Genomic DNA, 25,910 nt, shown 5'->3' with positions numbered 1-25,910 from the left:
ACCACATGTTTTTTATCCAATAGGCTAGTGTGGGCTGTTTGGTACTAAAAAAAAAAGTTTAAATGGCAAATTTGCCATCACTGTGCCTTATTGAACAATTTTGGTTGGCTTAACTGTGCCTTATGAAACAACTTCAATTGGCATGACTGGGCCTTACAAAACAATTTCGATTGGCAGGATTGCGCCTTATAAAACAACTTCATTTAATTTGGCGTGCCTGGGCCTTTTGGAAAAAAAAAAAAATCAATTGTTTTTATGTAACGAATAAACTCATAAACATCCTGCACTCAAAAACTCAAACACTTGTAAATCATTTCCAACATAATCAAACATCCACAACATAAATCAAAACAAGGAATTCCATAACAAAACCAGTCACATACATTGTTTGAAACTTTACAATTTCATCAAATAAATAAAGTTGTTTCAAATTTTACAACTTCATCATAAAACATCACCCCAATCTCCACGAGGAATAAATTGTGTCTGAGTCATCTGGTACGCCATCTGGAAATATGTCATCGCATCCTTAGGAATTGCACTGACACCCGCATCCATACCGCGTAGTATCATATTTCCAGTTTCTCTCAAAACGTCATGCTGCAACATAATTAAGCAAAATAAATATATAATGCAAACCTAAATAGAATAACGCAAAATAAATAAATAAAACTCACCAAGTCGTAGATGGGATCTCTCTGCACATAGAAAGGTTCCCAACTCTCTAGGCTAATTGTAGACGGTTTCTAGGCTTTTTTACTGGTTTATTTATTAGTAGCTAGCACTTGAGCTACCACCGCCAATCACACATGAAACAACTTTAGACACATTCTTTGTTCGGCGACTCATTGCTACAAAAATAAAATAAAATAAAATAAAATAAACAAAAAGAAACAAGTATTAGCTATAATCTATCAAAAATAGTAAAAACCAATCATACTATATCATAAACATCTCTTGTATAATATCGACAAAGTTATTACATAATAACAAAAACGTGCAACTTTTACTTGTTATGATGTTAACCGAGATTCATTTTGTCACCCTTTAGTGATTAAATACACTATTTACGTTGAGACCATTAGTTGCATTTGTCAGACCACGTTTGATCGTGAGTCGGATTGAGATTGGTAGTATGATTACATTTGTCACCATTGGTTGCATTTGTCAGACCACGTTTTATCGTGAGTCGGATTGAGATTGGTAATATGATTACATTTGTCATTTTTCATTTGCATTTGAGATTGCGTTTGTCATTTTTTTGTTGGGTGAGATTGAGATTGTATAAGCGTGAAGTCTTGAACTGTGAAAAACACATTGAGAGAGAAAAAAAAATTAAAACAAATGCCATAAAATGATTCCGATAAACTGTACGCATGTACAATTCTAAACTCTACTCTCTTTTTCCAATAAACATTCTGAATTCTACAATGCCTCAATGGTACACTTATGACCTACACGCCCTTTATCTGCATGAGTATAAAGCGCCGGATACAATTGGAGTTTGTTGGACAGTTGGAGAAACAATTTTGAAGCCCTCTTCTGCCTGATCTTTAAAAGAGTATATATCCCTGTACCCGGTTATAGAGGAGCAGGAGTCGAGAAAAAACATATACCACTCGTACCTTAAACACACACATACAAATACCGAAAGGGTACAAAAATATTAAGGAGACGAATTCGAGGATGAAGAAGAACGACAACGTAAAAACTGGGATCCCCAAACGACTCTCCTCATGCCCCGGTGACTACGTTACACTGCACTACAGCGATGGTAATATTTTATTTTGAATTTTTTTTATCTTTTCACCTAAACTCATATAATTAGTAACGGCAACGAAGAAATTATTAGTGCTTCCAAATTGCAGACCTAAATTATTCATGGGGTGTAAATTAAGCTTCTTTTAATGTCATTCTGAACACTTTTTGGAGGGCTCCCTCCTGATGTCATAAGGAAAAATCTTTAGATGGGCATGATGTCAATAGATTATACTAATCCTCTGAGTTGTTGTTGGGTTGGGTTTTTTTCTCCTTCCTGGCTACGATATTAGCAAATCTCAGGGAGTTGGACTGTTATTATATTATATAGTTGACACACTTTTTGTGTAATTTGGTCCAGCCTGTGGTGTGTGCTCTAGGTTCTCAGCTATTGATCTTCCATTAAGATAGGTTCTTGCTAGTTGATATAATATACATTTTGTTTTTTGTGCAGCCTTCTTATACTTAAAAGTGAAAAATAAAAAAAGAGCTCGCGTGCCAAATAAATATGGGATGCCAGTTCAGTTACCAAGAAATTATAGGAAAGCACTTAAGCTGATTGACGAACATTTGGTATGCTACTTTACTTGGTTTCTCTTAGTTACAGTTGCTGCGAGTAAATTGCTAATGTGCATTCATTTTTAAATATGACAGATGTATTTTCCCAGTGTTCTTGTACGTAAGACTAAGCAGCGGCTCACCAGAATGACTCGGATGCAGAAACGAATGAGGAAGAATATTATGGAAACAAGGTATGAATTTTTAACGGTCTTGGGAATGCTCTTCAAGGTTGAATCTTCATCTAGAGAAAAAAGAAAGTGGACAACTAACCATTCTTCTTTCATTCTAAATTATAAGCAGCATGGACAAAATCCCCATGGCTGATTTACTGACTTTAAAGAAACCAATTATCCCACAGTTCCCAAAATCTTCCCTGTAAAATTCTTTCAAAATAATTTCCTCTCTCTTCGCATTTTTTTTTTTTTTTTTTTTTTTACTTCTGTGATTCTAGGGTTTTGATTTTAATCCATGAAGAAGTATTTGCTTAAGTAAGTTTTTTCTGATTCTAATTTTCCAACATTTTGTTTTTTTTTTGTTTAAATCTAAATATGTGTACTACCTCTATTTATCAAGTTTTACAAACTCAAGTTTATTTTTTCTTTACAGGGAAAGGCCAACCCCTAGAAAGAAGGGAGACACTCAAAGAGAGAGAACAGCTGAAGAAGTTGAACTTCTCAGGATGGTTATATATCTTTCCCACACATGATTTTATTACGTGATTCACTTCATGTATTTCCTCTTGGTAATGGCACCTTTGCATTTCATTACAGATGAAACTAATTGAACCGAAGCTACGATATGGTGGCTGTCTTCGACATGATCAGTTCATTCGTAAGATGGCAGAGATAGCGGTACGATCATTGATCTTTCTTAAGCATACTAGTACTATTGATTTACTCTAATTGATGATCATTCTCTTACTGCCTCTTATGCGATAAATAGGAATCTAAAGTGGAATGTTTGAAAAGAGGGATGGATTATGTATCTGACGAAGGTATGGAGGATTTTGGTGGTCTTGCCATTATTGAATAACTAACAATATCGCTTCACCTCATGTTTGTGCAGTAGTGGTGGATAGTAGTACAAGTGTGTGTATTTTCTTTTCTCTCTACGGGTCTGTCAATATTGCAGCTAGCATGAGTAGAACAAATCAAGATGCTGAAGACGATGAAGACGATTTTATTCCGCCTTCCTTTCAGGCGGCGATGACTTCTGTACAATTTATCAAAAGAAAGCAAGATCTTTTGCAAAAGAGTAGCAGAATTACAGAGCAAAAGAAGCTGCAAAACAAGGAAGAGTACTTGTTGAGGTAAAAACTCGTCCACCTTTTCTTTTCTTTTATTTATTTCATTTTATTCTTATAATTGTTCTCGTTTTGTTAACACATGCTAATAACGTGGGCAAGCACTGAACAGCCCATGCATGAATAATCCTTGATGGATGTCGATTCCCTCCGAGTATCTGTTCACTTGTTGTCATTATCTTCTTCATTTCCTTGAATATCTACAAGTTTCATTTATTGTTATCTATATGACTACGCATTATAACTTGCTGATAAGTCTGGACAAAGTATATCTGCTAGGCACTGCAAGTGCACACGTAATGTAAGTTATTCCCTTTCAGTTTATTTAGCAGTTCGATCCTAAATGTCTGAGCTGGTTAACTGGATTGTTTTTATTATTGTGTAAATCTTGTTAGAGGAACATTGCTATCTGAACTCAAATGATCAGAAGCGCAGTTTAATATTTTCTATTAACAGAAGATGGCGTTCTTACTAAGTGTCAGTACCATTATATGGGAACTTGATTCAAGGATTGGGTTCAATACTATAATGATATTTATGAAAATCAGTTGATGTTGTTTTTTATTCAAGGATTGTTTTTGCCAAATTTTTAGGTGCTAAGGTAGTCTTTAAAAAAAAAAATTGTACAGGCTCCACCACAGCTCTATTTAGGAATGACACGATCAAAATAAACCTCCCAACTTTTTTTTCTCCCAAAAGCAGTTCTCCCTATGCCAATGCAGTGGCAGGCGGGTGGACTCCTGGGAACTTTGCTAGAAGCTTTCATCTAGATGGATTTCTTAGTTATGCACTTATGCCTGTTTAACCGATCCACTCCTTTCGCATCTTTATATCCAATAAATTATTTTATTAGCAACAGTGGAAAAAAATGTAGTTACGTCGTATATTATGAACAGCTCTTGTCCTATTTGTTTCTTCCTCCCTTTGCTTGCATCTATAACCGTGGACAATTGGTATATGCAATTAATTTGTGTCCACTGACATTTGCACTTGTGTCAGGTTTGAGCGTGCAGACCGCAGCGAAAGACAAAAGACACTTAATTAGCCGGCATCAAAGGCTAGATTTTCCATTGGTGCAAATGTTGGAGTTCACGGAGATGCTATTTGGGCCTTTGGGGGTTTTCCTTTTTCATGCGAAACTGTCGCCCGTTGGATGGTGGTTTTTTTTTTGTTTTTTTTTTCTTCCTGTGGTCATGTGGTGTCACTGTAACCAGCAAAATGGAGAGAATTGGTAATAGTCCTTTTAGAGCTTAATCGAATATAGGTCGAATTGAAGTTCTGCGCTTTCACAGCTTTGATAACTTCAGTAGCATCTAATGCCCACTTTCATATTCACCCAATCACCCATATGATTGAACCGTCCAATTTCAACACTTAACGATTCTGTAGAAAATTGTATGCAGTGTAGATTGAGTGTATTGGAACTTATGTTTCAACAACGACAGAACTTTAATGCTTCTGTTTTCCTTTCGTAAAGTGAAACCTACATCTTTTTGACATCTTGTGTGTTAGCATTTCAGTATAATCTCTTAATAGCAGTTCTAGAGTATGCCTGCTACTCCGGTACATTTGTGCCCTTGCACAGTACTTTGTGATGCAATATACACGCACCATTTGCCGTGATGAGTGGCCTCGATTGACTACACCACTCTCTCTCATGCGCACTGTAGATTTTCTACTCTCTTAATTCATTCCCAATTTACTGCTATTATGATATTACATTGCGTCTACAAGAAAGATATCGATGAGAGTACATTTCAGTCACCTGAGCGGTCATGCAAGTTTCTATTTTTTTTTTCTTTGGGTGAATAAATAGTAGCAAGTCTAGAACCTTAATTGCGCATATTATGGGATCAACCTACAAGGTGGAAGGGTGTATAAGCTTGGGAAAAAGCGTATTAAGTGAGGCTATTGCTGGGAGCCTTGCACTGAGCGTCTGAGCCACACCTAAGATGTATATTCCTATTGCTTGGTATATAAGCATTTTGTACCAACTAGGAGTTACCCATTGGTGGCTTGGTGCTTTGAGCTGCTATATCCATGTTGGTAGCAGGACCGGCTCTGAGATTGTGGAGGCCCTAGGTGAATTTTTACATGAGGCATATAGATATTGCCGTAACAAAAAAGCTCAATTTTTTTTTGTAACATAAGAATTGTGTAGTGTAGTGGTTATGTGTCTAGTTTCGGTGGTTGTAATGAGGGTTCGAAACTTGGAGGTCTCCTAGTGAGCCGGCCCTGGGTAGTAGGAATGAATTTCTACTCAAATTAGTAAATATCACCGGCACAAAATTCTTAAAATTAGTCATAATTAGAAAGGAAATAAAAAGGAAACAGAAACAAAACAAAAAATAGGAATCAAAATATGAAACACCGAGGATGGAATAATATTTCTTAAAATTAGTCATAATTAGAAAGGAAATAAAAAGGAAACGGAAACAAAACAAAAAATAGGAATCAAAATATGAAACACCGAGGATGGAATAATAACAAGCTAACAAAAAGATGATATTATTGTTATTAACACGTTTTTGTGGGAAGATGAAGAATAAATACACACAGTTTGTTGGTTTATTCCACTTTATATTTCTTTTTTTTATTTTCATTATGAGACAAACTAATAAAATTGGGAATTTTGAGGATTTTGTGACGGTTGTAACTTCTCTCTTTTTGTGGAAAAGATGAAAATTCCCTTGGAGCACTTAGAGGAACCAATCCTGGGAGTAAAAAATCACTCTAATATCACCTACTCCAAGACAGTATCTTTTATTGGTATGGCACTAAGGCAGCAATCAAGTGAAATGAAATTTACTACCGCACAAGAAGATGATTAGATGAAGAGAGAAGGAATACACGTTCTTTAATTTTGGCAAATTAATTTCTTACAAGTTACCAGGGACAAACAAGTAAAATCAAATATTTTGAAAATGTCAGACCGTGGGAAAAAGAAGCTAGAAGAAGACCAGCCCCTGCCATTTAGTGAGAAAAAGAAAGCTAAACTACAGAGTTGCTCATCATCTCATCCAAAACAAGAACAAGAACAAGCACAAGATAAATGGATATATCGCCAAGATATCATGGGTTTGTTCACTGGAAGAGAAAGGAAAAAGCTAGAGGATTACAGTCAACCTCAAGACCTTGTTCCTAAAGAAACCATAGTTTCATCTCTTGAAAATCAGCTTTCTAATATATTACATAATAACGTGGAGCCTAGTTGGGAAGCTATTGGGAGGAGGTGAGGTTATTAATGTTTTTTCACACTTAATACATGCACATGCATCTTTAGATATTAATTTCTTGATTTTATCTCATACATTGTAGAGTTCAAAAAAAGGAAGATTGTAAATTTGTAGAGTTGCCGGTGAAACATTCTAAGTCTGTCACTGCGGTAGCTATAACTAATGATGACAAGAAAGTAATCTCAGCTTCCAAAGATGGAACCATTAGACAATGGGATGTAAACCAAAACAGAACGTCGCAGTATACATTGCCAAGTAGAAATCCCAAATCCGATCCAAAAAAAGAAGCGGTTCTGGCCGTAGCGGTTGATGCTAAAGCTGTTCTTTTAGCGGCTGGAGGCAAAGATAGTTATGTCTATTTATGGGACATACGTACACGAAGGCATATTGGGGTAAATATTTTTAAGAAATGTTCATATCATTACGCTTCTTTTATTACATATATATGCACTAATTAAGCATAGGGTAACTTTAATTTGAATTATGTGTGTTGTCTGAGAGAGAGAGAGAGTCATGTTTTGAGGTGGATACATTTAGAATACATGTTCTATAGCAAAAGAAATAAATAAATGTTGTGCTTTACATTCATATTCATGCACCTATATTTTTTTTTGATTTTTTTTTGTTCATGTTTTTTATTTTTGTGCTGTTATTAAGCAGGAGCTTTTTCAAGGTGATAACCAGACTATATCATCGTTGTCCTTTAGAGAAAATACCTCAGACTTATGTTCTGGGTCCTCTAAGGGAAAATTCATAATATGGGATACAAGAAAACTCCGGAGCAAAAAGACATTTAATACTTGCGAGAATTTATGGGGATTAGAATGGCTACCTGGACACCGTTTGATGACTTTTGGACAAAAAACTGTTCGCTTGTATAAAGTGAGTCTGCCTTTTAGCCCTTTTAATGTGATCTATGGATATTATTGATATATGAGTATCTTGTAGGTACAAGTTGTCGTTTGTTTGTTTCTACTTTCTGCAGATAATTATATTCCCTTTTTCAATGTGTAGTTGAATAGGGAGGAGTCCATAGATTTTAAATCCGGGCCTTCAGGCTGTTTCCTTAGCAGTCTTGACACTTCATCTGAAACAAGATACGAGGATTTCTTATCTGGAACATTTCAGGGAAGCATTATTCTTTGGAACACACATCGGAAGGAATATTTGTACACTATTAACAACGCGCATGGTCAAGATAGCATGCCCACTGCAGAAAAAATGGTTCACTCAATTACTGTATGCCGAGGAAGTGATCTGGCTGCATCAGGAGGTAATAATGGGGTGGTTCGTCTGTGGGAAATAGTAAGGGACCCAAAACGTTTGCAAGACCAGGAAAGAGTTCGTTCTTTGTATGCTGTTCCTTTGGTATGCTTCCTCTCTCGAATAAAACTCTTCAGATTAATGAGTATATGGTTAAACTCCGTTGCTTGGATATCTATAGTTCATAATGCTTATAGTTATAGAACTTATCTGAGGCTCTACCCTCATTAGCTCTGGCTGTCCAACATTGGCCGTTCTGCTTTAGATAGATTGTAGATTGTTTTCATTTATATTTGTTATATTCGTTTGGTTCTAAAAGTACTAGATGATTGTTTGTTATATATATATATACTTCCCAGAATGACAATAGTGCTAGGCAATGAAATTTCTTACTGTTAGAGTAGCACTTTTTCAGTTTTGAGGTCACTTGAACACATAAACTCTACAATTTGTATTTTTCAATACATGCCTACTTTTCTGTGCTTGGATATAGGATGGGTAAGTTAATTCCCTAGCGTTTGCAAAATCTGGAAGATTCCTTGTTGCTGGAGTTGGTCAGGTCAGGTTGTCTTCCTGAAAAATTACCTTCAGTGCTGGTCAACCAAAACAAGATGTTGAGCTTATAGGCTTGTTTCATGCCATACTGACCACTATTGGGCCGTGCCTTCTATATGTCATAGTATCTTATTCAGCTTCTTCTCTTTTTTAATGTTTCAAACACTTATTATGATGCTTTACATGTTCTTTGGATACCTATTTTTGCGCGAGCAAAATAAGTTGCTCTCTTTTGTCTGTTTCTTTATGTATCCTTCATATATTTTTCTTTATTTACTTCAGAAAATCCTCTTTTATTCAATTAAAAATATGGGCAAACACTGCTGCACGCTGTACTATACGAAAAGGACGGCGCCTGTGTCTGTTATAATCACCTCCCTTGTTTTTGGCCATTTACAAAACTAAGACCTGCCATGTTCTACACCATGTGCACTCATAAGATTATTATTTTTTCTGTATGTACAAACAATGCCAGATTCTACTCTCTTCTTTCTATAATCAAATAGCCTCATTAGCAGTAAGATGTCATCTAAGATTTACCACCAATCATAGGTAAACGCCCCTTGTCCTTGAGAAATCACCCTACTCAAAACCTTTTTAAGCCTAGAGGACAAAGGATATAGTACTATGCTATGAGAAGTCTGAATCAAGAGTAGCTTATAGCTTATTGCATTCGGATGAGAACAACTTCCCGGTACTAGGGAAATGGAAGACCAGAGAGCTAGACCTCAAGAACGGATCATAGAGTGAGTCCGGAACTTAATTCAGGATCCACAGTTCACAAGTAATCGAAAAAGGTGTGAAGAGTGAAGACGTATCGTGAAAGAAGGAAGAGGAAGAGAGAACTTTCCTTTTTTTTCCCTCTCTTTTAGACTCTTACTACTTATTAGGAATTAAAGACTCAAAGTACGTAAACAATTGCGGAACTTACTTTTATTGTCTTTTAGCTAGTACTGATGGTAGAAAAATTGTATGCAGTGCAGATTGTACAAGAATTTGCATGTTTGTTCTTCCGTTATCCTTTCATAAAGTGAACCATACGACATCTTTCTTGCATCTTGTGTGTTAGCATTTCAGTATAATCTTTCATTTCATTACCAATTTATTTCTTATTTTTATTATGGTATTCTATTGGTAGCGTCTACAAGAAAGATATCGATGACTCGATGAGAGCACATTTCAGTCACCTGAGCTGTCATGCAAGTTTCAAACGCTATAGGAGGGCTCATTTTTTGTTTTGTTTATTTTTCCTCTTTGCTGCAGGAACCACGGCTGACTGGCACACCTCTCAGTGCAGGCTCAAATGGGGTTTTCATGCATTATCTTAGTTTAAGTGACTAGAACTCTAGAAGTGAAGTTTTTACTTGTGTGAGAAGAGAAGTAACCGGAGCACTTCCTCGATCAATTTTTGCAGGACCAAAATCTTGTATTATTTTCTTATTCAGGTAAATAGGATTTCTTTAGTGATTTTATTTTGTAATAGATGCCAAAGTTTTTTGTATTAGTTTCCCAACCAATCTTAGGGTCTTCACTCATTAGCTTAGCCCAAGTACATAGCATTGACACAATGAAACCTGTCTTGGACTCTTGGTTTTCATATGTTTGGATCCATTTCTCCTCTGAGAATTTGTTAGCAGTATATTGTGTTCAGAGTTCGGACATTTCGTCTAAGTTTGTCTTCTGCTAGCTTATTGAATTACACAGACATTTGTTTGTCTTTTGACTACAATTGCACATGTACCCTTCTACCGTCTGCTAAGGTTCTACAGACAGGTAATTAAGTTAAGTTGTGTTTGTTAGAACTTAGAACTGCAATTTGAGCAAGGTGAACCCAAGCCTATTGGTCGTGACTCGTGAGCGGATTTCATGTAATGGGCTGAAATGGGCAGATCAAGAAATTAAAATTGAAACTAAACTTGGATAAGAGATGGTGGATGTTAGCCTGTTAGGTGATCTGCCCAACCCGGATCCAATATGTAAAGACCTTTCGAGTTTTAACTGTTCGTGACAATGATCCTGAACTTTGGGAACGATCAAATTAAAGCTGAACAAGTCTGAGAATGGTAAGCTCGTTGCATGTACATTGTGAGTTCATTCATTCATGTCATTGTTTGCCTCATGGTCTATGAACAATATGATATTATAGGGCATAACATAAGTTAGAATTCTCATGTGAAATCAAATTAAGATTATAATTTTCATTTGAAATTGTTAAGCATAGCTGGCTGTATTTAACTATTTATCCTTTAAAAGTTTTCTTGATTAAATTGTATAAATTTACTTAACCTTCGGATATGGGAAATATCAAGTTATCTCTGCAGTCTGCACTATACTACAGATCAGAGTACGCGCAACTCATCGGCACAACCTTCGTTTTTTTCTCCCTTTTGCTATGTATTAGAATCATTTCCTTGCGCTAATGATTTTTCTGAAACATATTTTGCGAAACTATTTAGTAGTGATTTTGGGCTAAAACTGAATATAACCATGGCAAGTGGTATGCAGTAAACTTATGAACGACATGAAGTTCTATGTTCAAGGAATACTAGCTAGCTTGAGTAAAGCTGAATCAAGGTGCAAGAATGCTCCTGGAACAGCTAGGCGTACCAGCCACTTATAAACAACGTATCCCTGTACAATGCATATGGACTAAACTGGAAGTCGGTACTATAAAACTTAACACAGATGGTTCCATGTCAGATGCAAGGGCTAGTATTGGAGGAAATAGAGGAATGATCAGAGACAGTGATGGTGAGGTGATACTTGCGTACACCCGTGACGGTGGAGCTAGGCCGGTTCTATACCAAGAAATGAAAGCAATTTTGATGGGATTAAGAGGATGTGAACAACTTGGACAAATATTGTTGCTTCTGATTCTAAGAGAACCATAGAGATTCCCCAAAACGAAGAAGTTGCACCATAGATATGTTGGGACACCAAAGCTGCTATACTAGAAGTCTGGAAGTGGTTAGTAGAATGTCGAATGTGCTTTTCATTCATGTCTATAGAGAATGTAATTGTGTTGCAAACTATCTGGCAGCACTAGAGTCTTCGAATGGTGGAGAAGAGTTGAGTATAGTGATTGTGAGAGATGACTTGTGTGTCTTTTTGGGTAAGAAAACACTTCAAGTTTTAGGCTAATATAGCATACAATAAATTAGCCCCAAGTCCCAATTTCGTTTCAAAACAACTCTAGATGACATGGTTTTTTTATAATCACTCACAAACTCAATTTCTACATTTTAATAACCCACGAACCCAAGATTTTAATTAAAATAACCCTCAAAGACAAAATAAATAAGTTGGATCGTTTTTTTTTTTTTTTTTTTTTTTTTTTTTTTTTTTTTTTTTTTTTTTTTTTTTTTTAAATCCCATTTTTACCCTTCAAAGTTACTCTTCACTATTTTATAAGCTATCAAAACACCCATTCTCTCATTCTCACGTATGTTTTTCTCCTTCCCAAAAACAATTTCATTGAAAAGAGAGAAAATTGTGATGGCAATCTCAAGTGATTTATGGGTATGTACAATTAAATAAGAAGATCTAGTTCTACCTCACCTTAGAAAATAAAGTAAGAAGATCAAGTAATTTTTCTTTTTCGTTTTTTTTTATTTGAGCTGGTTTTTTGTAGTTGTGAATCAGATTACACGATTTTTATTGAGTTTGATGATTTGTGTATTGTGTTTGTGGTTCTTTTGATGTTAGTTAATTTAGCGAGTGAAGAGTTTGATTGTTGATAGGAGCTTTCAAAAAAGTTTTAAAAAGCGTTCGATAAAATGCTTGTAAGTGATTTGTATCGAGTTTTTACCGATTCGTGTTCAACTGGAAATCCTAAATCTAACAATCAATACATCTACAAGCGTGGATCTTTAGCTCAAATGGTCGAGCACTTTAGATATATCCAAAGGAGATGGTGGTTCGAATCCACCAAGATCTTCTAAAATTTTAACGTTAATCAAACAGGGAATCAAGTGTGTAATTTGATTATTTTTCAACTTTGATGACACTTCCAAAAGAAGTTCCTGAAATTCAATTCCAAAAAAAGTTTATTGTTGTTAAGGTATGAACAATGATTGTTCATAGTCCACTAGGAGGTATGAACAATGATTGTTCATGGTCCAATAGGTAGGTATTAACAATGATTGTTCATAGTTCAACATGTGTTTTTACTGACAATGATTGTTCATAGTCCAATAGGTATGAACAATTATTGTTTATGATCCAATAGGTGTTCTCACTGATCATTCGTCGTGTTGTTGAGGTATATTGTTCATAATCCACTAGGGGTATGAACAATGATTGTTCATAGTCCAATAGGTATGATAATTGTTCAGTGTTGAACAATGATTGTTCATAGTCCACTAGGGATATGAACAATGAGTGTTCAGTGTTGAACAATGATTGTTCAGTGTCCACTAGGGGTATGAACAATGATTGTTCAGTGTTGAACAATGATTGTTCATAGTCCAATAGGTATGCTTGTTCATACCCTTAGTGGACAATCATTGAATGAGTCAGTGTTGAACAATCATTGTTCATAGTCCAATAGGTATGAACAATGATTGTTCAGTGTCCACTAGGGGTATGAACAATGAATGTTCAGTGTTAAACAATAATTGTTCATTGTCCAATAGGTATGCTTGTTTATAGCTCATGTTGATGTATGAACAGTGATTGTTCATACCCCAAATAGGTATGAACAATTATTCTTCATATATGAACGAATCATTGTTCATACCCAAAATATGGGTATGAACAATGAACAGTGAATGTTCATACTCCAATAAGTGTTCTTATTGATCATACATTATGTTTAGGTATGAACATTGATTGTTCATATATACCCCAAATAGATATGAACAATGATTGTTCATAGCTTATGTTGATGTATAAACAATGATTGTTTATATTCCAATATGTGTTTTTACTGATCATACATTATGTTGAGGTATGAACAGTGATTGTTCATACCCCAAATAGGTATGAACAATCAACAACGATTGTTTATATGAACAATGAGTGTTCATCGCTCATGTTAATGTATGAATAGTGATTGTTCATACCCCAAATATACTATATACACCGGGTCGTTTTGGTTGGGCCAGACTGTTTATTATTTTGTACTAGGGGTATACTTGACATTTCATCTACCCGAGCCGTTTTTAATTTCGCGTCAAGAGTATACTTGACCTTTCATCTACCCGGTCCTTGTGAGTGATTAAAAAAAAAATGGTGTCCTATCGAATTACTTTTTTCCCCGATTTGTCCTCTAGAGTTACTCTCTGTATAGCATAACTAACTCCATTGCGTGGCTATTACGTTGCATTGGTGCCTTTATTGGTGTCATCAACTTGTTATATCCCAATGGATTATGTAATCATTGTGAGTCTTTCTTGACATGTAAGTTGTAACTCAACTCCCAACAATGTGTCACACCGTCACCTTGGTATTGGTGGACTTCTCTTTAACACATGTCCTAGTAGCATTTGGTGGTGAGGATTATCTACTTGTACTATAATATAAAATATCAGGATATGAGTGTTTATTGATACTCAATTTCTTGATATGTATTGTAGATATATTATTCTCTTTGAGAATATTTTACATTGTTTGATATGCAAATATTGTGGATATATCTAAAACATCGTAGATATTGTGGATATTTCTTTATATATAACGATATATCATTTCTATTTATTTAAAATATAATAGTAAATATTAAATAAAATTATTAACTAAATAAAATATCATCAAATATCTCTAAATATTATAAATATTATCGAAATATCACCGATATTTATAGTTGTATATATCTCTAAATTTATCGCGACATTTATTATCAAGTCAGCGGAGCCAACGATCTAAGCTGAGCGGGGGGTGAGTATTTGGACAAAAAAACCATTTGGTTGGTTTATGTCTTGTACTCATTCCTCTCGCTCTCCAATCTCTCCAATCTCTCCCTCTCCACGCCCTCCAATCTCTCCCTCTCCGCTCACGCCCCCACTGCCACCATAGCTCTACAGTCGTTTCACACTTCTCACTCGCCACTCTCAACTCGGCTCCCTCCCAGTGAAGACGATGATGAGCACCAGCACCATAAATCCACTAAACTCGAGACTGAAACTCTTTCACCAATTCCAACCACTTTCCCTCAACAACAAGATTATCTCCCTATTAACAAACAAAAAACCTACTTACCAACATCTCTTCTCTAATTTCCAACCTCGCTCTCTCCTCACCAATGCTACCAGTGACGGCACCACGCCCCAACAATCTACTTCTCCTTCTTCAGTAAGTTTCATTCCAAATATATTTCATAATTCATTTTCAATCCCTTGTTTGTTAACTTTGATTGTTATTTTTTTAGGACATTGAAGCAGGTACTAGTTCTGAAGAATGTAACGTGGCTTTGTTTGTTCGGATGCTTGGACTAGATAATGACCCACTTGACAGGGAGCAGGCGATAGACGCTTTGTGGAAATACTCGCTAGGGGGAAAGAAGTGTATTGATGCAATTATGGAATTCCGTGGTTGCATTAATCTCACTCTTACTCTTCTCAAATCAGATACAAGTTCTACATGTGAAGCTGCTGCTGGCCTTTTACGAACCATTTCTTCAGTTAATCTGTACCGCATTTCGGTAGTGGAAAGTGGAGCAATTGAAGAAATAACTGCTCTTTTGAGTCGTTCGTCTCTGACAGCAGACGTATTTAAAACATTTTTCTTTATAGAATTTGTTTCCACATACTTTGAAATTTGAAAGACATGTTTATGTATATATAATGTGTATTTGCAGGTTAAGGAGCAAAGCATATGTGTTTTGTGGAACTTATCTGTTGATGAGAAGCTTAGAGTGAAAATAGCAAATGGTGATCTCTTGCCAATACTTGTTAAGTTCCTTGGTGATGAGGAGGAAATGAAGGTAAAGGAGGCTGCAGGTGGGGTGTTAGCAAATTTGGCTTTGAGCGGGTCAAACCACAAGATATTGGTTGAATTTGATGTTATACCAAAACTGGTGAGAATACATTTGTTCATAGAGGTGGTTATTTATAAGTGAAGCATTTTTAATTTGGCATTCCTGAAACTACATTGATTCTCTGATCTGTGGAACTTTACAATTTCAGTTTCTGAAAATATAAAACAAATCTACAGATGAAAGGAAAAGTTTGTAAATAAGCATTTTTCTAAATACATAAAGTTATATGTTCTCTAGGAGGAAAAATAAAATAAAATAAATTACTTGGACCATTGTATATATTTAAGTCTTTTGAATTCCTAGAAGTGCTATAGATGATTTAGTACTTCAAAATTGAGGAACTCTAATCATCATGAACACTATTGCAGGCTAAATTTTTGAAAGTTAATGTCGAAGGATCCAAAGTACTAAGGAAAGTAGCAAAAAATGTCTTGTTGGAACTTGCTAAAGACGAATTCTACAGAATTCTTGTCATGGAGGAGGGCCTGGTTTTAGTTCCCTTGATTGGGGCAGATGCATATAAGTCCTTGAGGCCAGTTTCACACTCGTGGCCTTCTTTTCCTGATGGCACCGAGTTAGAACGAGGTTCATCAACTCTGTCTAGGTACGGTGCTTCTGAGTTGCTCCTTGGGCTAAATATCCAAGACAAGAACTTTGACTTTGAGGAAGCCAAGATAAAGGCAATAGTTGGGGCATTACACAGCAGCACTTTTCTTGCACGTATTGGAATAATAGAAATGGAAGAAGGGAGAAAGCCCCAACCTGAGTCAGCAATGTACTCTGTTGCCGTGGGTTGATGGTGTTGCTCGCTTAGTTTTGATTCTTGAACTTGAAGATATTTCAGCCATTTCAAGAGCTTCACTTTCTATTTCTGATGCATGTATCAATGAACATATGCGGATGTCATTCATGGCAACTGGAGTTGTCAGACATCTAGTCCGCCTTCTGAACCATACCGAGGAAAATGTTAAATTGGCTACATCTCATGCTCTTGAGAGGCTTTCTATCAGGTTGGCATCTTTATTCTGTTTATTCGGTTTATGTCTCTAACAACTCTAATTTTAGTTTTTCTTATCTTTGTAGAACACTTCTAGGATAGAATGTTGCTCATTGTTTCATTGACCTTTCCAATCTTCTTATAGGTCTTCTTCTGTCTCTTGATGCAGCAATGATGTTTGAAGCAGAAGGTGCGGTGTATCATCTAGTTAATACTTTGAAGTGCAAAGAAATTCCAGAGAATCTGTTGGAAAAGGTGTTTTCTGGTATTTTTATTATTTATAAACGCATTGTGTTTACACATTCCTATTTTCTTTAGCCATACCGACAAAAATCTTTCTGGAAACGCAGACTGTGAATATATTTGCTCGGATTCTAGACCCTGGTAAAGAAATGAAATTGAAGGTTAGTTGCATATCTTCTTCCACCCATAATTGTAAATCCAGACTCTAAATTTATATTTGAGGTTCTAAAATTTGGTTTTATGGAAGTCAAAATTTTAAACTAGTAGAGTCTATTTTACTAAAACATTGGGCTTGTGAAATTTACTGAGTTTTTCGAAAAACGTTAAAAAAAATTAGTAAAAAGTGTGTACACATTTGATAATTTAGTTAAGCGTGAAACACAAATGTACAACTCTCGTTGACCAATATATTACCAATTGCTGTTACAAAATTTTGAATCAATGGTATAAATGTATACTGGGAGTTTTAATGTTATGGCCGGCTTCATTCAACAGACCAAATCATTTACATGTTCAAACTAACAACTACAATTGACTGTTGACTTACGTTTAATATCAGTTTCTTCCAGTTTTATGATGGACCAGTAAATGGATTGGCGAAGCTTTTGTATGGAACAGGAAGCGCCAGTGCGGCTAAAGCATTAGGTGAAAACCCAAATGATGTAGAAGGATCGAAGGCAACTGCTAGGTTTGTTACTTTTTAGCTAATTCTGCATTTGGTTGAATAATCTGCTATCATATGAAGTTAATTTAGTTGTGAAAAGAAAAGAAAGAGAGATAGTCTCCTGATCCTCTGATGTTTTGGAACGAATCAAACTTGCATGAGGCAGTGCTATAGTCGGCAGAAACACATTATATCTCCTAGTGCATTGTATTTTTCCTTTGTTGTTCCTTGAGATCTGTTGTTTCCCAATATTATCCCCTGTTCCTTGAGATCTGTTGTTTCCCAATATTATCCACTTTATGAGTGGAAAAGAAGATGCATGTTAACGAATATGAAGTTCCATAATGCATTAGCTAGTTTATTAAACTGATTCCTACTCAATCGATCAGTCAAACATTAGTTGGATCACTAATAAATTTCAACAAAGCTGTATTCTACCTAATTTGATTGGCTGCTCCTTAACTAAAGCCTGTTGGTTTTGCTTATTTGATTAATATGTCATTTTGATGTGTTCTGCAAGTTGAATTTTAAACAATATATCGAGTCCATATGTGTGCTGCATGCCTTTTCAGGGATTATGTATTGGATTCTGGTGTTATATCTCGCTTCATTGAGATTACGAAGACATCTCCAAATTTGCAAAATAAAGCTGCTTCAATCCTTGAGTACATAGCAACCATTGAGCCTTGTATGGATGAACTTATTGCAGTGGATATCGAATCCGGATTGGTTGCTGTTTTCCATCCCAGATGTAGTAATGGTAAGGGCCTGGCCACTTTTCTATAGAAACATAAATAATTACGCACATTTATGTTAACCTTTGGGTCCGCTTGTTTAGTCGGAAAACACGATAAAACTTTGTTTTAGAAAGTTTTACAGGCGTTTTTATTTTTCCGCATGCTTGGTTGGAGTAGTGATGGGGTGGGGCTGAGGAAATAATTCTAAAAAGTATTAAAATGGAGAGCTAATTTTACATTTCAAAAATGGCGACAAAACTTTCCCCAACATGAAAACCCTTCGTCCCCGATCTTTTCTCCCATTCAACAACTGATTTCACTTACCTTACCGAGCACCGGCTAAATTAGAGAACATTTTGTTTTGGAAATTCTTTCAGAGCAAATATTTCTAAATTAAAACTTTCCACATTTGCATCTATTTCCTTGATACCAAGCGGAGCCTTTATCTTTCCCTTGAATGTGTTAGAAACTTTCCTGATTAGTTATAGGTTGAAAATGAAAATGGTATGAACCAAACTAATTTGTGGAAAAAAAGAGAGGAGATACTGGAGAAAAGCTGAAATTGAAGAAAGAATGCCTTGAAAAAGGGATGTGTGTAAATCGCAAATGCATCATTCTTGATCAAACTTTTGTTGACTTATGCCTCCAAAAGGAAGCATTTTATTTTACATTTCTTGAATATCTCCTGAGGGACTCATTGTATTTGGTCTTTCAAAATGCACCAATTGTCTTACTTATTTGCAGCCTGATTCTATTGTGGATCAGTGGATGTAAGTACTCATTTAATGGTTAGTAAATTCTTTGCAGACTTGGAGAATGGTAGAGAGAGACAGCACCAAGAGCTAAGTTCCTTAGAAGCTGTCCCGGCAATATCTGCAGCTTCCCGGTTGTTGACAAATCTCCTAGATTCTGAACAGTTTTGTGTCTCTATAAATTCCAGTAATCTGACACAAAATCTGTGCAAAGTACTAATGTCAGATATTCCGCTTCGCAATAAGGACTGGGTTGCTGCATGCCTCATTAAGCTCGAGTCTTCATTTGGTTCCCAAGATCCTGAGAACCCTATTAACAAGGAAGTAACTCTTTTTGAGACGATACCGAGATTGATTGACCAGATTAGGGCCTCTTTCTCTCCGGAAGCACAAGAGTCTGCTGTCGTAGAACTTAACACTTTAATCTCTACAGGAATCGTAGATTTCACTAGAGCAGTTGCTGATCAAGGAGGAATACTCCCACTGGTGGAGGTGCTTGAGGAGGGTAGTAAGAGAGCAGTTGAAGCGGGCTTAGCCATTCTGTTTAACCTTAGCATGGACGCTGAGAATCATGTAGCCATAATTGCCGCTGGAGCTGTTCCTTCTCTGCGAAGGATTGTTCTCTCACAAGGACCACAGTGGATGCGTGCTCTTTGTTTGCTAAGATCTTTGCCAACACAATGACGTTTGCAAGGTATCAAATTTGGCAGCATTCTATTCTTGTGGTCGGGCTTTTCTCATTTGTATCCTTTACTGCTTTGTTTGGATCACCATTTATAGTTTACCGAGCAGAAGTTCAGGCTTCATCTCTGTATTTTCTCAACTAAGTTAATCCGAATGGTGATTACTGATTAATATAGGAAGTTGGAGTCGTCAGCACTAAACTGTTAATTTCATTTTTATGGTAGTACGTCATTCTTCCTCTCATCATCTCTTAAACAATGATCCTTTGGCAAAAGCATGTCTCTCTTGAAAAGTAAAAACAATTGCAGAAATCCAAATCAATATTATGTTTATTGATAAACTTTGACGTAGATATCTGGCCATTGATGTAATTATATTTTGTGCTTGGCTTCATATTAGCATTTCAAAAGACGGACCAATATTTACTGGACTCTTGAGAAATTATTCGTAAAAACTTAAAAAGTAAAAATGAAATATGTTACAAGCTTTTGTTGGCCGTGTCTTGATCGCCATACAACACCAACCATTGTGGAGACGAGGACGCATATATATATACGAGCAGCTTCCGTTTACCACATTTTTTATACTATAGTTTATATCACACCCCCTACAAAATGAGTTAAGGGCTAATAATTTGTGGATATTATATACTAATCATAGATAGCATCTACACAAAAATTCATCTCATTTGGAAATCTCTAACCTAGTTAAAAATCATTGTCAAGTTTAATTTTTTTTGAACGGTTCAGATTATTCGATTTTGCAATTATAAAATATAATATTTTGAAAGGAATCGGGTATTATAGATTATTCATGACATGGTCCAGAAAAACGAAACAGAGAAATAATAATGTGAAATCCAATTGAATTTTTCCATTTACGGATAAAAAATATTAAATTTATAGCCACAAAATTGCATACTAAATTACCAGTACAATGACCACATTAGTAATTGCTGAGACTGTTAAAAGGATTTAGAACTTTGGGACATGATAAAATAAAAATTTCTCATTATGTAGAGCTGGGTTTAATTATACCAAAGTGGCACTCTGAACTTATGATTGTTTTTCTAACTTCAAAGCGTTTGAGTAATAGGGTTACATGGTTGGGCTAATATTAATAGAACATAGTATTTCAATCTTTTAACTGAATTTGGTTACCTGATTTGCCTAATTTTTTATCTGAAAATTTTGAATTTTTTTCAAACTCTTTTAATTTTAGTCCAATGATTATTTTTTTTAAGAAAAAATTTATAATTAAATAATAATTAATTTAACGAGTGACATTTTTATAATTAATTCAATTAAAGAATATAATTTATTTTTAACGAAATGCTATGCTCCGCTCACGCCCCCACTGCAATGCAGTATACTAGTATATCTTTTGCGATGAGTGATGTGGATCCAGATTCCCTGCATATATATGGCCTCGAGCTTAAGGGAAAGTTTGTGCTTATCCTAGACGACATATGGGAGACATTTGATTTACAGGATCTTGGCATTCTTGAACCCACAAAAGACAATGGGTGCAAGATAATATTGACTACCAGGTCAAGGGAAGTGTGTGAAGGGATGTTGTGCCAGAAAAATGTCAAAGTTGAGCCGCTTTCTGAGGACGAAGCATGGGAACTGTTCTTGGTAAATGTCGATGGGGAGCTTGTTCCCGACGTGGAAGAGATTGCAAAAGAAGTTGTTGCAGAGTGTTATGGTTTTCCCCTTGCAATCATCACAATTGGGCGAGCTATGAGTAGAAAGGATAAGATTGAGTGGCAAGTTGCATTATCAGATCTGAAGGAGTCTACAAGTTTGAACATGGCCATGGAGGAGAAGGTCATTCAGCGTCTGAAATTCAGTTACGATCAATTGAGGGAGAATCACCAGAAGTGTTTCTTATACTGTGCACTGTATCATGAAGATTATGAAATCGACACTAGTGAGTTGATTGAGTATTGGGTTATGGAAGGGTTAGTCAAGGGATCCAGCAAAGAAAATGAAATGCTTTGTGGCCGTGTTATACTGAATAAACTAAAGCGTTGTTGCATGCTAGAAGAAGTTTCTTTAGAAGATAGTTATTTTGAAGAGCACTTGGAGTTGGCTATTAATGTACAGCAACTCTTGGGCGGTCTGTTTCAATTTATGGTTTGAATCAATCGGACCACCTGTTTTCAATGAGGTTATTACAACAACACTTTCAAAACCTGGAAGAGATCCCCGTGGAGAATTGTGCGGAATTGGAGGAGCTAATTGTAGAAGAAGAAGAAGAATCAGTTGAAGGGCGCACTGGTACTGGAATTGATTATACTGTCGCACTCCCAAGGTTGAAGACATTGGAATTCCGCAATCTACCGAAACTGAAGAGCATTTGGAAGGGTGTGATGGTTTGTGACTCTCTTCAAGCAGTTGAAGTAGACAATTGTCCTGAATTGAAAAGGCTCCCTCTGTTCAACCGAGAACATCAGTCAGCCCCACCTTCTCTTAAAGAAATTTATGGAAGCAGAGAGTGGTGGGATTCACTCGAGTGGGATTATCCATGTCCTGAACTTCTCTTTGAAGAGATTGAGTAAGTTAGTTAAGGCTTTTATTCTTTTCAATTTTCCTTTTAAACTTCTTCATAATCTGATCTAATGAAAATTTCCCTACTATTATAAAATCAAGGTCTGGAAGAATTAATAGGTCATGCTGATCCACATATAAATTCGAACTTATATTGATTTTTAGTGGAGAATCAGAAATTCAGGTCTTGTTTTGGTTTCAACTGATTGAATTTTTGAATTTTATTGTTTTGTTTTTTCCAGTTGAACTGATTTCTAGAATTTTTGATTGCGGGAATCGTCACCAATGGTATTGGAACTTCATTTGGTAAGGGTAAAACTCAACAATGGCAGTCTAATGTGTCACCAATGTCAGCGAAACGACAAGCGTGCTGTTGTCTTTTGTGTTCCAATTGCACAAAACGTTACTGTCATCCTTGCACCAAGAACTGCTAATTTGAACTTTAAATAATTACTAACATCTATTAACTAGAAATCTATTTTCAATCTAGAGTAATTTCACTAATTTGTAAGTTTCATAACTGCGTAATGTGTTGTTTTGATGCATTGATGAAAAATTGTGTTCACGCTACTCTTTACAGCTGTAACTCCATAAATGTAATTTGTTAGGACTTAGAAGACCAAGAGTTTCAAAATGCCATTTTTTTTTGTTTTTTTTAGTGGCTCAAAATGCGAATTTGCACAGTTCAAAAGTGCATATACTTTTTTCGGATTTTTATGGCTAAATGATAATTTTGTGTAGAATTATATGATGAGCTTATTTGAAAATTCTGGTTTCTGTATGGAGTATAACAGGTACCCTGAAAAAACGAAGGAGCAAATTGAGAATGCATGTCCTGTGTGCTGTGGAAATTATAATTTTCAAGGCTTGCTTGCAAGCGAATATAGTGGTGGTGTGGACTTTTACTTTTTTGCTTCTGTTACTTTTTAATTTCTGGTAATACTTTTTGGAGAATACTAACGTACTATTTGTGTACAGTCCAGAAGTGAGGAACCCAATCCAAATTTCAAACTTCAGCGGCTCCTCTACTTGGTACACGGAGCTTTGCCTCTCCTCTGGCCGACAAGTTGTTTGGAGCAGGATTCCGAGATAGAAATGGAAGCCGAATCACAGGGTAATTTAATCAAATGTGGCAATTACATTTGAAATTGGTGCTTTCTCTATTTGCTACTTCTGTTTCAAATAGCTATGTCTTTACCTTTTAGGGCTTGAGCGTGCGGAAGTGAACATCAGAAGGATTAAACTTGATGAAGATGAACGTCAGTATTGGTATGCTCTAATACCCTCATGTTTGTACTGGCTTCTTCTTTCTTTCTTTTGTAGTTTTTTTGTTATTTCCAAATATTGTAGTTACTTGCATCTGAAATTGATTTTGATTTTTATCTTTGCTTTTTGTTTTTTCGATTTGTTTGTGGTGGTGCTGGTTGTGTGTGCGCGCGCCGGGGAGGGGGGTTGTGTGTCATGTCATTTTACATGTCAAGTGGATGAGGGTCTTGTTAAAGCTAGATGAGATTCATTTTTCTTGCGTGACAAGTTCTTAGTTGTATGGTGATATAACTCTGAGTCATCTTAGTTGGAAATAGATTAGATCTATTTTTGTGGTTTGATCAGTAGTAAGTCCTGTACACATGTGTTTTTGTTGTTCACTTGCCAAAAAAGGAATAGAGAAAACATAAAGTTTGCCATTTCTTATGATAAGCAGATTCATTTTATTAGACAGAATATCAATACAAGAAACCGGGTGGGAAGGAAATCTATATAACCTAATACTCATTGGACAACTAATGCGTTTTATGTTCCTCATTTGAATGACGTATGTGACTTATTCCCATCGCATTGCCTTCTTCAACAGCAACAATTGCAATACATCCATTTTCAAATTCCAAAGAAGCTACCCAATCCTGATTGTTCATATGATCTCTGTCTCACATGCTGTCTGGAACTAAGGGAAGGCCACCAGCCTGGGGTAATGAAGCGTATTCTTCTCAGAGGCAGTATGTTGAACATGCATATAGTCTCATAGTCAAGATACGGATGGGCCTCAAGAAAAAGATCTGGCTGGGAGGGAGCTCAATCAACAGAAGGTTCATTAACAGATGTGGTTGGTCAGTTTTCTTACTGGAGAACAAACATTGACTGTTCCATTCCTTGTCCTCCAATAGAGTGTGGTGGTTGTGGTTCCAAGATTCTTGAATTGAGACGCAGCCTTAAGGCTAATTGGACAAGTAACTTGCTTAAGAGTGCTGAGAAACTGACTAGGAACTCTCCGTTCCCAAATGTTGATTCCCCTATTGGCTGTTCTTCATGCCTTCCTTTTGTGGAGAAGGTCTTTAAAAATCCTGAAGTGGGGCAGGCAGCGTTCTGAAGTGATAGTAAAGACAACTACTTGTATTGCCCCAATGCTGTTGACCTGAGAAATGATGAAATTGAGCGTTTTCAAATGCATTGGTTGAGAGGTGAACCGATTATTGTTAGACATGTACGTGGAAAAACATCTGGTGTTAGTTGGGGACCAATGGTCATGTGGAGGGGCTTTCAGAGAGACAGGTTCCAAAGGAAAACTCAAAGAGGAGACAGCGTAGTGTTAAGGCTATTGACTGCTTGGATTGGTGTGAGGTATAGATCTCATATTCCTTAACTTTTGTTACCCTGCAATCTTATACCTATCAATGGTTGCGGCTACCTTTTTTCTGTCTAATTTGGTTGAGTTTATTAAACCGTGAGACCTTGACCTAACTTCAACTAAGTAGGTACTGCTACTAGTAACTTCAGTCATTAACGTGATGTATCTTATGAACACAAGTTCTGATAGGATAAATTATGAATGTGTAGTCTTCTAGTAAAGGATATCTCATCCTATACTTCGTATTCCTTTTGATTATGTATACAATATCTCAATTTTACCAATAAAAATAAAATAAAAAGAGAAACAGTAGTTAAAAAATGTGTATTGCTCTTTTTTATAGCTTCCTCTCTAGTACTAAATTGGGTTCACACTCCTTTTTTGGTTATTCTGATTTTCCATATTGTTTTAACAATGTCAACAGAAATTGCTATGTGGGTTACAGTTGAGATACTTTAACTGTAGATTGCTATGTGTTTTAACAAAGTCATAGTAATTTTCTTATATTCTGTTTCCCTAACTAACAAAGTTACACCTACAGAGGGTTGTTGTCAGTTGTGCAGTAACATTTTGTTTTCTTATTGTGTTGTAGGTTGAAATTAATATTCATCAATTCTACACAGGCTACCTAGAAGGCCGTATCAGTGGCCAGAAATGTTGAAGCTGAAGGATTGGCCCTCATCCAGTTCATTTGAAGATTGGTTGCCTAGGCATGGTGCGGAGTTTATTGCTGCTCTCCCATTCAGTGATTACACCCATCCGAAGTCTGATCTTTTGAATGATTGGGACCTTGTTAAAATGCATGATGATTAGGGCATGGCTATTTACATCACGAAATCAAAACCTAAATTCATGGTCAGAATTGGGTTTTCATCAAAAGAATTACCGCATGAAGATTATTGAGAGGTGAATGCCATTGTTTTGGGTTGTTTTGAATTTGATGAAAGATCAACAAATTTTTGTAATACACTGAATCATGAATACTGTACAGATTAGCAAGTTATGT

The 25,910-nt window shown here is 36.0% G+C and overlaps 4 protein-coding genes and 1 pseudogene across 5 annotated transcripts; all 5 read left to right on the top strand.

Annotated features, from left to right (window-relative positions):
• Window positions 1-1,314: 1,314 nt before the first annotated feature.
• LOC147495692 (uncharacterized) lies at window positions 1,315-4,906 on the top strand. Its single transcript, XM_086564334.1, has 8 exons — window positions 1,315-1,774; window positions 2,213-2,331; window positions 2,413-2,510; window positions 2,926-3,001; window positions 3,090-3,170; window positions 3,262-3,313; window positions 3,451-3,628; window positions 4,622-4,906. The coding sequence occupies exons 1-8, from the start codon at window positions 1,687-1,689 to the stop codon at window positions 4,665-4,667; spliced, it is 738 nt and encodes a 245-aa protein (XP_086420460.1). The 5' UTR covers window positions 1,315-1,686; the 3' UTR covers window positions 4,668-4,906.
• Window positions 4,907-6,546: 1,640 nt separating this feature from the next.
• Window positions 6,547-10,803, top strand: LOC147495691 (U3 snoRNP-associated protein-like EMB2271). The gene is made up of 5 exons (XM_086568456.1): window positions 6,547-6,854; window positions 6,941-7,250; window positions 7,519-7,740; window positions 7,873-8,226; window positions 9,940-10,803. Exons 1-5 carry the CDS (start codon window positions 6,547-6,549, stop codon window positions 10,015-10,017), a joined length of 1,272 nt encoding a protein of 423 aa, XP_086424582.1. The 3' UTR covers window positions 10,018-10,803.
• A 3,729-nt stretch (window positions 10,804-14,532) lies between these two features.
• Window positions 14,533-19,929, top strand: LOC147495690 (uncharacterized). The gene is given in 11 exon segments (XM_086564333.1): window positions 14,533-14,967; window positions 15,044-15,382; window positions 15,473-15,691; window positions 16,021-16,394; window positions 16,396-16,635; window positions 16,637-16,662; window positions 16,795-16,904; window positions 17,000-17,053; window positions 17,462-17,580; window positions 18,129-18,316; window positions 19,101-19,929. Coding segments are annotated over 11 exon segments (2,511 nt in total). The 5' UTR covers window positions 14,533-14,754; the 3' UTR covers window positions 19,730-19,929.
• Window positions 19,930-20,043: 114 nt separating this feature from the next.
• Window positions 20,044-25,717, top strand: LOC147495688 (lysine-specific demethylase JMJ27-like; annotated as a pseudogene). The gene is made up of 6 exons (XR_015199573.1): window positions 20,044-22,288; window positions 23,076-23,173; window positions 23,260-23,395; window positions 23,487-23,550; window positions 24,134-24,897; window positions 25,497-25,717. The product of XR_015199573.1 is annotated as a lysine-specific demethylase JMJ27-like (transcript).
• LOC147495689 (putative disease resistance protein At4g27220) lies at window positions 21,118-21,873 on the top strand. The gene has a single exon (XM_086568455.1). The coding sequence runs from the start codon at window positions 21,118-21,120 to the stop codon at window positions 21,871-21,873; it is 756 nt and encodes a 251-aa protein (XP_086424581.1).
• Window positions 25,718-25,910: the final 193 nt, after the last annotated feature.

This window comes from Coptis chinensis, chromosome 6 (assembly GCF_015680905.1).
Source record: "Coptis chinensis isolate HL-2020 chromosome 6, ASM1568090v1, whole genome shotgun sequence".
Classification (NCBI taxonomy): Eukaryota; Viridiplantae; Streptophyta; class Magnoliopsida; order Ranunculales; family Ranunculaceae; genus Coptis; species Coptis chinensis.
This window is presented reverse-complemented; position numbering and strand designations above follow the sequence as displayed.

What these genes read in the sequence shown, in the direction of transcription:
- LOC147495689 (XM_086568455.1), top strand. Translation starts at nt 21,118, where the DNA reads ATGAGTGATGTGGATCCAGATTCCCTGCATATATATGGCCTCGAGCTT.
- LOC147495691 (XM_086568456.1), top strand. Translation starts at nt 6,547, where the DNA reads ATGTCAGACCGTGGGAAAAAGAAGCTAGAAGAAGACCAGCCCCTGCCA. An exon ending in GTACACGAAGGCATATTGGG is followed by an intron (nt 7,251 to 7,518) that starts GTAAATATTTTT and finishes GTTATTAAGCAG; the next exon opens with GAGCTTTTTCAAGGTGATAA. An exon ending in AAACTGTTCGCTTGTATAAA is followed by an intron (nt 7,741 to 7,872) that starts GTGAGTCTGCCT and finishes TTCAATGTGTAG; the next exon opens with TTGAATAGGGAGGAGTCCAT.
- LOC147495692 (XM_086564334.1), top strand. Translation starts at nt 1,687, where the DNA reads ATGAAGAAGAACGACAACGTAAAAACTGGGATCCCCAAACGACTCTCC. An exon ending in TACACTGCACTACAGCGATG is followed by an intron (nt 1,775 to 2,212) that starts GTAATATTTTAT and finishes TTTTTTGTGCAG; the next exon opens with CCTTCTTATACTTAAAAGTG. An exon ending in GGATTATGTATCTGACGAAG is followed by an intron (nt 3,314 to 3,450) that starts GTATGGAGGATT and finishes TCAATATTGCAG; the next exon opens with CTAGCATGAGTAGAACAAAT.